The 11,267-nt window shown below is 42.8% G+C and overlaps 2 protein-coding genes across 2 annotated transcripts; both read right to left on the bottom strand.

The window, feature by feature from the left end:
- Positions 1-137: 137 nt before the first annotated feature.
- On the bottom strand, positions 138-3,085 carry LOC125971829 (THAP domain-containing protein 2). The gene is made up of 8 exons (XM_049724860.2): positions 2,962-3,085; positions 2,712-2,815; positions 1,962-2,154; positions 1,753-1,839; positions 1,598-1,654; positions 1,205-1,412; positions 884-1,037; positions 138-542 (listed from the first exon to the last, which is right to left on the bottom strand). Exons 2-8 carry the CDS (start codon positions 2,789-2,791, stop codon positions 485-487), a joined length of 837 nt encoding a protein of 278 aa, XP_049580817.1. The 5' UTR covers positions 2,792-2,815; positions 2,962-3,085; the 3' UTR covers positions 138-484.
- Positions 3,086-3,209: 124 nt separating this feature from the next.
- On the bottom strand, positions 3,210-10,066 carry alkbh8 (alkB homolog 8, tRNA methyltransferase). The gene is made up of 12 exons (XM_049724859.2): positions 9,893-10,066; positions 9,354-9,487; positions 9,169-9,272; positions 8,854-8,985; positions 8,525-8,620; positions 8,308-8,412; positions 7,827-7,897; positions 6,752-6,858; positions 5,193-5,353; positions 4,673-4,938; positions 4,228-4,377; positions 3,210-4,159 (listed from the first exon to the last, which is right to left on the bottom strand). The coding sequence occupies exons 1-12, from the start codon at positions 10,016-10,018 to the stop codon at positions 3,521-3,523; spliced, it is 2,091 nt and encodes a 696-aa protein (XP_049580816.1). The 5' UTR covers positions 10,019-10,066; the 3' UTR covers positions 3,210-3,520.
- Positions 10,067-11,267: the final 1,201 nt, after the last annotated feature.

The following is an 11,267-nucleotide window of genomic DNA, read 5'->3' as shown; positions in this document are numbered from 1 at the left end:
CCAACTCACATTTAGAGGTTTTTAGTCTCAGCCTAGTCTCAGATTGAAATTTTACAATGACCAGGACACATTTCTTTAGAGGGTTTAGTGAAAAAAAGCACACTTTAAAAATGAAACAAATAAACTGACTACAACAATTGTATTGCAATTTTATTACAAAAGACCGATACGTAGCTATGATACAAGTAAACAGGGTATTAGAAATGGTTTGGGGTTTTTTTTCCACACAGAAATACTTAGAAGCAGATGGTAACAACAAACTTCACGTGGCATCTTAACATCTTTCAAACAACAAACCCAGAAATTCTGACCAAGGATTTTTCAACGAGACCAACAAACAGGTGGGCAGGTAGGTATCCTTGCTGACAATGGCAAGTACATCGGCAGAAACTCATCTGGTTCTTCGGCTGCTGCGGCAGGGGACATCTCAAAAGAAGACAAAACACAGCCTAACCCTAACCCACTGCCACTTGGTTCCCAACCATTACATGGCGGGAAAATCTTCTGGCATTGTCCTGTCATGGGGTTGTTGTGCCATCCACCTTATTAAATAAAAAAATAAAAAACACTTATTATCAACAAGAAAGATGTAATGCATATTTGTTGATGTCATTTTCTTAATATGCTCCATTTTGGAATCCATTCCGATGCCTTGATTGAGTTGAAGACAATCTCCCACAGTGACAATGACGGAATTGATAAGTGCAAATAAAACACTGCATACATTAAATAATTCATTTCTTCTAAAACAATTTTGACACAGCTTCCAGCGGCTCAAAACGCAATTTGTTGTGAGGTGAAAATCAAAAGGTGAAAGTCAAAATCATAGTCGCCCTTTTGAACTAGTGCATTCAAATTATTTAAAATGGTGCAGCGTGCCTACTTTTGCAAAGTCTTTGAATGTGGGAGGGGGAGTTGCAGAGTCTCTCTGAGGTAGTGATAGACCTTTGGCCCGTGGAGGTTGAACGTGAGGGCAAACTCTCGCTGGTCCTGTGAGTACTCATGACTCTTCTTTTCAAGAAGGTCAAGATTAAGTCCTGAAATTCAATGAGCAGAAATAAATTACCGTGGGGCAAAAACAACTTCCGTTTTTAAGTTCCATGACCACAATTGGGGGTGGGACATAAAACTCTATTATGAATCCCTTCCAAAGGCAGTTATTTTGGAGCTGGTAAATAGTATGTGCATACACTGTCCATTTTACCTGAGTAAAAATCAAGCTTGTCTTGTAGCTCTATGTTGATGAGATTCTTCTCCTTCAGTTCATCAAACAGACAGTGCAGCCTTTCCTTGGCCCGACTTTCTCGGATTTTTGCGTTCCTGTTCTCCCGTTCCAAACTCTCCACTCTTGCTAGGGCTTCATCTAGTCTCTTCCTTAGAAGACAAGCAGAAGGCAATGCGTAGGAGTGATCCTAAAAGAAAGATGGATGAAAGTATTTTGAGTAAGCTTTAAACTGCCTGAAACAGTTATCAGACTACAAATATTTTTCAACTATCTTCAAACATTTAGGTGTTAATAAACTATATTGAATTAATAATGTATGAATAAACAAATCTCTGAATCAATTTTATAGGGTATTTAAATCAAAGAACTCACAGTTGTGTGGTACTGGGAATCATTCTTAATCTTATCATTAATTCCACATTCACCGTTCTGGAAATGACAAAAGACAGAAAAATCTGAGATTAGTACCAACATGTTCCGATCATAGACAGGTTACGATCAGTGGTTCAAATTCAGATAATTACAACCTTGGTTTCGGGGTCTAGTTCAGAGACCGCCGGAGACAGATCCATTGGCTCCGGCTCCTGACATTCTTCAGCTCTCTTAGAAGACTGCTAAAATAGCAAAAGATTCAAATAAAGTTAAAAAACAAAATAATTCAACAGTGTGTTATTCATCATTTGTAATGTATGCATCTAAAACACCTCGAGTATAAATATCATAGTGAGACACCTACATTTTGGAGATGAGCCGGAAGGCTGAAAACTGATGGTATGGCTCCAGTTCTAAGTCGGACAGTTTGACCAGTCCTGTCAAAGTCTTCAGGTTTAAAGTGAGCACTGCAGAGCACCGAATGGTCACTGGCGACAAAATTTTCTCTCCCAAGGGCAACTTCCCACTGCCTTCTTTTACGTTTTTCTTTTGGAAACCTTAAATTTATAGACAATAACTTCATTAGCATTTCAATATTCACAGAGAAAAACTGTTATGTTGTGGCATGGCACAAGAAAGCTGCCAACTCCTGAATGGTTGGTCATTAAGATTAACCGGCCCAAGAAGTCAAAATCCAAAAGGTTGATTAACTAAGTAAGTAAATAAGTAAGTACTCTTTATTTATGTAGCACATTTTCCAGACCAAGGTTACAAACTGCTCACATGGTAATAACAAAATTATAAAATGACACACGCATACATAAAATTAAGACAAAATGCAAGTTAGAATGCTTGCTCAAAAAAGTGAGCTTAAAGTTGCTTTTTAAAAGCATTAAGTTACGTTCCAAAAGCATTAGGTTACTTATTGCTGCACCAGTGTCCCAAAGTATTTAAAATTCAAGACTGTTCAATACTTCAAAAGACTAATTGGGTAAAACTAGATTGCAAGACTTCAACACATCAATTATTATATTTTTAGCATCTGATCAAGACTGTTCGCATTTTACTCTCTGGTGGACTTCTAATTATAATGTAACACAGGAAAAAAACTTACCGGTGAAAGGTAATTTTCCGTGCCTTGACCTGGGCATTGCGCTCGTTTTTGCAACCATGAGCTACACAATACTCGGGCATCGTCGTACTTCCCGAGGTGTGTTACTGTAAACATGGAAGAAATCTGTTTTACATCCTCACCACGTACCACGTGTCTTGCAGTAAAACCACGTATGTCATTAGCAATCTAAGACGTGTCTAAATCAATAACGAATTCAACGAGTTGTTAACGTTAATGAAGAAAATTATACCTCAAGTAAACATCACCGGAGAATTCTTCTTCTTTCTCTTCTTGTTGGTTTACAAATGATAATTACGCATTAGCGCCAACTATAGAGCTGCAGTGATTACTGCTTCCTTTGCCCCCCTATTGATAGATTTGTTGCGGGTGTAAAATTCTGACAGAATGCTTCAGTCTTGCATTACCATCTATTCTAATTACCTCCAAAGTATAGGGACATGAGGGGGCTTTTATTTTGATTAAGGATGACTGACAAGATTTACTGGAATTTATAACATTTTTATTCTTCAGCTTTCCACTCATCATTTTTATACTGTTTTATTGTGTTCCGTGTTTTATGTCTGATTTTTACTTTATGTACAGCACTTTGTATGCAGATGTGGTTGTTTTTAAAGTGCTTTATAACTAAAGTTGAAATGTGCCTCATAATCAAACACTAAGAAATAAAATAGTGTGCCTGCTTTATTTTGACTTTTGTTAACATTTTAACTACTGCAGATGTCTGGTTCCATGATGTGTTATCTTTGGCAGTTAAAATAATCTTTGATTCCACCATGATTTACGCTGCATTATTTTCCAGATGAATTTCTACTTCCGGATCCCTTCTCTAAAAGAACACACCAGTTGCCCTGGTCATGGTAGCTACTTTGCACTTTGACTCCCTCCACCTGCACACATAGCTGCTCCAGCTCTCCTTGCTGGAACACGTGGTAATAACGGTGGAAGACAGCCGCCTGGCCACTCTGGCTCCCTGCTTCATGATGACTGTCAACATTATAGTGGGATCTAATGCTTGAGTCACGATTGTCTGGACAAGAGTCTTTTGAAAGCTTTTTACACTTAGTTTTATCTCTATCTGCACACGTCTCTTCTGAGTCACTCTCCCTTGTTTTCCCTCCTTTCCCCTCTTTCAGATGCCACGGAACAAGAAGGTCCTGAGAATTGAAGGCTGTGCGATTAATATGAACACTAAGTTTGTAAGCAGTCGCTTCATCCGAGGATCTTTTCTTATCATGTTCAGGGCTGCTTTCTGATTTTCCGTCAGGCTCTGGGTTGTCCTCGACCGCATTGTTTCTAGCATTGTAGTCTTTGAGGTACTTGGACTTCTGCTGCTTGTACTCTTGCTCGAAGGCCCAGACATAGATGAGAGCATGACCCCCAGGCTTCAAAAGTCTCACCAACTCCTTCACAGCCGCCAACCGACGCTCCTGTGACGACATTCACAAACATTTCAAATTATGACAACAATTGTGTGTGTGTGTTTGTTTATACATACTGGTGTGGAAAAGTGGTGTATGACGGCTATAGAGATGCAGGCGTCACAAGAAGCTGTTCGAAGCGGAACACAGAGGGCATCGGAAACAAATGCCTGGAAACCTCGCTGGGCACAGATTTGGACAAGGGCGCTGCTCCGGTCACAGCCCACCTGGTATATGAAAGACATCAGACACAATATTCTTATGATCGCTGTATAAAAATAAAAAAAATACTCACATTCCCACCGATGAACAATTTCAATGAACCTATCATGCTTGTTTTTGGAATGTGGGAGAAAAATGCAAAAGTGTCACAACCATGGGGGAAAACATGCAAAATCCACACAGGAAGGCCTAGATTCAAACACAAATTTACTACCTGTACTGAAAGGACTCCAAATGATATGCTGAAGCGATTGAAAAAAAGCTGACAGTAACAACAGTGTGACCAAAAAAGGCACTCACACTAATGGCCTCCGGGTTGACTCCCAGATACTTTCCATTTCCGCAGCCAACATCGACCAGTACGTTCCCAGGTGAGAGCGAGGACAAGAAGTGGCACACACAGGGCCAAGGGGTGTGACGCGTGCTGCTGAAGTGGGGGGCGATTGCGTCATACACCCTGTGAACATATTCTTCCTCCAGACGGGTAGCATCATCGTGGCCTCGAGGAAGCGAGGGAGGGGAGGGTGGAGAGGGAGCTCCTTGACTATCACAGGCGGAGGGAAAAGCTGAAATGTGTGGTAAGAGAGGAACAATTCATCCAAACAGGTCCTTGCAAAGTATACGTATATATGTATTTTATGTATTTTTGTGGTCTGTCTTTTATCTGCTATTCTACTTTGCATTGCATGTCCTGTATGATTCTCTACCAATAGCCAAGAGAATATCTTGCACTAATATGTACGATTGTACAGCAAATTAGTATACTACGTATATAGTATTTAAAAAGTATCATGTCATTGTGTGCTTGAACAGGCCTCACCACAGCAGCAAGGTTCATGTCTGATCTTGCGGAAAGTGAAAGACGTTCGAGTGTCCCTTTTGCTCAAGGTGAATTGGTTAAGGGCACCAATGTCACGCATAGACGGAGCCGAGCATTGCGCATCGCAGGCGGGCACCATGTCAAACTTGCGAGGAGTGATTCTGATTTAAAAAAAAAAAAAAAAGTACACGTTAGTGTACATCCAGTATCCTTGCTTTCAACATAACAAAAAAGAGTGAAGCACACATCGCTCTGAGAGTCCCACAAATCCATCCATCCATCCATCTTCTTCCGCTTATCCGGGGTCGGGTCGCGGGGGCAGCAGCTTTAGGAGGGACTCCCAGACTTCCCTATCCCCAGCCACTTCGTCCAGCTCATCCCGGGGGATCCCAAGGCGTTCCCAGGCCAGCTGAGAGACATAGTCTCTCCAGCGCGTCCTGGGTCATCCCCGGGGTCTCCTACCGGTGGGACATGCCCGGAACACCTCCCCAGGGAGGCGTCCAGGAGGCATCCTGATAAGATGCCCGAGCCACCTCATCTGGCTCCTCTCAACGTGGAGGAGTAGCGACTCTACTCCGAGTCTCTCCCGGATGACCGAGCTTCTCACCCTATCTCTAAGGGAGAGCCCGGACATCCTGCGGAGAAAACTCTTTTCGGCCACTTGTATCCGAGATCTCGTTCTTTCGGTCACGATCCATAGCTCGTGACCATAGGTGAGGGTAGGAGCGTAAATCGACCGGTAAATTGAGAGCTTTGCCTTTTGGCTCAGCTCTCTCTTCACCACAACGGACCGGTACAGGGTCCGCATTACTGCCGACGCTGCACCGATCCGCCTGTCGATCTCACGCTCCATCCTCCCCTCACTCGTGAACAAGACTCCAAGATACTTGAACTCCTCCACTTGGGGCAGGATCTCGTCCCCGATCCGGAGAGGGCATTCCACCCTTTTCCGATCAAGGGCCATGGACTCGGATTTGGAGGTGCTGACCCTCATCCCGACCGCTTCACACTCAGCTGCGAACCGTTCCAGCGAGAGCTGGAGATCACGGCCTGAAGAAGCCAACAGCACCACGTCATCTGCAAAAAGCAGAGACGCGATGCTGAGGTCCCCAAACCGGACCCCCTCAACGCCTCGGCTGCGCCTAGAAATTCTGTCCATAAAAATTATGAACAGAATCGGTGACAAAGGGCAGCCTTGGCGGAGTCCAACCCTCACTGGGAACGAATCCGACTTACTGCCGGAAATGCGGACCAGACTCTGGCATCGGTGATACAGGGACCGAACCGCCCTTATCAGTTGGCTCGGCACCCCGTACTCCCGAAGCACCCTCCACAGAACCTCCCGAGGGACACGGTCGAACGCCTTCTCCAAGTCCACGAAACACATGCGGACTGGTTGGGCCAACTCCCATGCACCCTCGAGGATCCTGCCGAGGGCGTAGAGCTGGTCCACTGTTCCACGGCCAGGACGAAAGCCACACTGGTCCTCCTGAATCCGAGGTTCCCACAAATGTTTGATAAATTGAATCTTACAAGTAAAAACCCTGCTCTGAACTCACCCATGCGTCCAGAGGTAACGACTCTCTCCTTGCATCACCAAGAGGCTTCGCGCTGGCAAAAACACGCTTACTACACGGTTGTCAGGATGACGAAATTCCATAACTGTCTGTAAGAAGACAAGCAGAAACCTTAAAAGATTGCAACTAATAATAATAGTGAGCTCGGAGTGTAGTAACAGCCGTCTATAAACTAAATAAAATGGGTCAAAGCTTTTTGTTGAGTCACCCCAATGAGACCAAATTATATATCCTGCTTATCAGATTCTTACTATACTGATTCAAGTCTACAACTTAATGATACCAATTCTTTCTTTTTGCCCCAAAAGCATTACCCACAAAAGAAAGGTGAGGTATAGCAGTGCTCACAAGCATCATCATGAGAGAGTCAGTGTCTAAGCCTAATGTTTCCTTTCCTTTCTGGAGCAGAACAGCGCCAGGTCTTGAGGGAAATTATACCGACACTATTTCCAGTTGTGCATCCTGCACAACTTCCGACAGCAGGTGAATTGGATTTGGTGAAGATAGGACGTGTGTGTGTGTGTGTGTGTGTGTGTGTGTGTGTGTGTGTGTGTGTGTGTGTGTGTGTGTGTGTGTGTGTGTGTGTGTGTGTGTGTGTGTGTGCGTGCATGCAAGCACAGATGCGTTGATGGAACACCAGCAAATGAATCAGACTGTTCCTGAAACCAGCTGCACAATACATGCTCCCCTACACACTCACACTATGTGCACAATCACAATCTAATAAAATTCAAGGACAAGACCCATATTATACATTTTATTTCACAAGAATCAAAATATCCTAAGTTCCATGCAAAGAAATGGTGGAAAATGTGAGCCCTTGTAAAGCCAATAAACTCATTCCATTCATGGAGACAGCACTTATTACACCTTTTTTAACTCGTCAGTGTGTGGCTCTGTGCTTGTGGTATTTATATCACCATACATAAATACACCTATCTACAAACCAGTGAAATTGAGAAGGGCTCGCTCATAGGCTGTATGGTATCTGCACTGAAAGGTCTTTGCAAAAGTCTACTTACTTAATTGATGAGAGAGGGTTAGGGTGACTTCATACCTTTGCCCCCAGGCTTAGTGAAAGGATGGTGTCCTCAAAAGCAGAGTGTGTATCCACGTGAGGAGGTATGCCTACAAATGTGACAAATCAGATTTTTCTTAATGATACATTCATTTACAGATTTTAAATGAGTTTGTAAGCGCAACCTTTTTTTTTTTTTGGTTGACATATTCCATTTTTGTAGTAACTTTAGGCGAAGGTATGAGAGCTAACTATGTCCTTTACCGTGCAAAGGCTGTGCTGCCACCTTGTGGTAGGAATAAAACATTTTGAGAACAAGGTGGCAATGACTGTAAACCTAACAAATGAAACCCTATGATACAAATTAAGACCTTTAATGTCCCTCCCGAGAATCTTGCTAAACCTACTTCATGCTACAGCGTCCTACTTTCATAATGGTTCTATTGGTCACCTGTATTCTGCAACCATTTAGTAAGTGGATCTGATACTGTAAAGCACGCGTAGTATAAATGCAACAAACCTTGTCCAGACTCATATTGGTTTACAGTCAGCTGGTCAGGCATGAACTTTGTATATCCATTTTCCATAATTCTGTCCAGTACAGACTGACACTCCTGAGGAAGACCTAGATACACACACATTCATATTTGGTTTTACCACTCATACATGCATTTTAATTATGCAAATTACACAATGTGATAAGTAAAATATTTAGAGTTATATGCAAATCATCTTACCTACAGGTAATGGCTTGTCTTTGTCTACATTGTTGTTGTCGTAGCGAAATTCATAGCCAAAATGTTTGACTCTTCTATGCTTCAGAGCTTTTTGTGCTACAGAAAGAGAACATTCGATTTGAGTTGTTGCAAACCAGTAAAACAATTCGGCACCTACAAATGAAAATGTAATGCTAGAGTTTAGAACCTAAAGTTGGCAGTAAAAAATGCCGTTATTTAAAAGTTAGCTGGGATATGTTACAATGAGTTTTATAGTCAAACTTCAATGCTTCAAACTTCTTCATCAGTAAGCTTCAGTAACAATAACACATTACACAGCTCCTCCTTACCAGTGTCAGCATCACTAGTGGATGACCAGTCAATAACAGCAAGCAGTAGAGCTTCTTCCAGGGGAGAAACAAAGTCCTCCACCAAAACCAGTCCAGGTGGAAATGTCACACAAGCTTGCTGCTCACACGGCACTGTGAACGTGAATCAACATTTATGATTGGAAACAAACATTTACAATGACTGCAGTGCCATGGAAGCAGACAAAATCTTTCCAACAAACAGTCCCTGATTTTAGTGATATTTGTGCATGGTACAATTCAAATTATCAACCCTCGCATCTGAAAGGCAAGCCAGATGGTAAAATACTGCAGTACCCAAGGCAACAAAGCTGAGGTAGAGAGTCACGTTATTCTCCTCTCCACGCTGAAGTGTACGACCATTCAGGTGGACGTGAGCTTTCCTGGCAATCTCCTCAGATCTGCATAAGGCGCAACAATATAAGAAGGCATAGGCAAATATGTTCAAACTTTCCAAAACATGCTTCAATTATCAATATTACCCATAGGTGACAAAAGCATAGGGCTTGTGAGGGGGCATGAGGAGGCTCTCCACCTCTCCCATCTCTTTTAACACAGCAGACAGCTCCTCCCTACTGACACCATTCCCCAGGCCACCGTTAGCCACCACTAAACTCTGCAGAGCACACACAGATATATTTTCATTGGACTGTCTCTAACTAAAAAAACATTCTATATAGAACAACTGTCACACAGTCAGAAAACAAGATATGTATGTATATTAGACAGCACTACAAAAAATAATGAATAATCATGGCCAAATAACCCTAATTACGAACAAAATATATTTTTCATGCTATTTAAATATACAGCACAGACATAATACACAGAGACACACTGTCAGGTTTTTTTACACACACACACACGCACACACGCACACACACACACACACACACACACACACACACAAAAGTAGCTGCGTATGTTCTCAGCAAAGTCCATATGTTGTACGTACGTATCGGTAGGACGTCTACTTAATGTGATAAACTAATAATAATGAGTAATCTATTTTATGGGTTACCTTAGAGGGATTCGACGTAGTGCTGATGCCTTCATGTTTCAGCAAAGTGTGACTGGATTTAATCTGTTTACGAAGAAGTTTCTTGTCAACTTTCCCTCTACCGTATGCCTTCGAATTATTTTCCATATTTACGTCCGTTGTGCGTCTTTTTAGGTTTGTCCGGAAGAAACATCGAGGAGACACTGAACGTTCCTAGAGTGACTTTGATTATAGAATTTGACCCAGTATTTGACACTACTACTACTACAAACGAAAATAAATAAAATAATAAATGAAATAATAATAATAATAATAATAATAATAATAATAATAATAATAATAATAATAGGGGCGGCTCGGTGGCGCACTGGGTAGCACGTCCGCCTCACAGTTAGGAGGGTGCGGGTTCGATTCCACCTCCGGCCCTCCCTGTGTGGAGTTTGCATGTTCTCCCCGGGCCCGCGTCGGTTTTCTCCGGGCGCTCCGGTTTCCTCCCACATTCCAAAAACATGCTTGGTAGGCCGATTGAAGACTCCAAATTGTCCCTAGGTGTGAGTGTGAATGGTTGTCTGTCTCTGTGTGCCCTGCGATTGGCTGGCAACCGGTTCAGGGTGTCCCCCGCCTACTGCCGGCTGGGATAGGCTCCAGCACGCCCGCGACCCCCGTGGGGACTAAGCGGTTCAGAAAATGGATGGATGGATAATAATAATAATAATAATAATAATATAATAAAGCTTGGCAATATTGTCTTTGTGAAGCCAGAAATTAGTGCAGTTCCTGAATACATTGTGTAAGTGATCGGCTGGTGTACACCGAGGCGTCAACGGGACTGTCAACAAATCAAAGTGGGGGGACACTGCCTGCTTTCACTTGTAGCCACATTGTACACGTAGACGACTCTAACAACGATGGCAGTGCCATACTTAATGCCTTCCTAATCTTCCATCAAAAGATAGGGGAAAATGCTCCAGGGATCATTCTCTATAGTCATCGCTGACTTGATACCTAGGGATAAATTGTAACTATACAGGGTGACTCTCCTGGGGAGCCTTTGTCAAAGAAGAAGCCATTCACAGTTTAGCAGGCCCTTGAATTGTTAAGTGATAAATGAGCGTGCCTGTAGCAGGTCTGAATTCCTGCATACCTGCGACTCTTTGTGTTTACTGGTTTACACGAACCACTGCGGATTTGGATCCTTGTGTGCCAATAACAAGCATGAGATGTGTGCGTGCATGCGTGCGTGCGTGCATGCGTGCGTGCGTGTGTGTCGTGTAATGTAGGAATCACCTGTCTTAACTCATCTAAGCACTGAAATTGCAGCACCAGTCTGGGTTTGCCAGCGGGAGCCCTTCGTTGTCAATGTAGTCTACAAAACAACAGCTGGTCAGAAAGGGAA

This window comes from Syngnathus scovelli, chromosome 7 (genome assembly GCF_024217435.2).
Source record: "Syngnathus scovelli strain Florida chromosome 7, RoL_Ssco_1.2, whole genome shotgun sequence".
Taxonomy (NCBI): Eukaryota; Metazoa; Chordata; class Actinopteri; order Syngnathiformes; family Syngnathidae; genus Syngnathus; species Syngnathus scovelli.
This window is presented reverse-complemented; position numbering and strand designations above follow the sequence as displayed.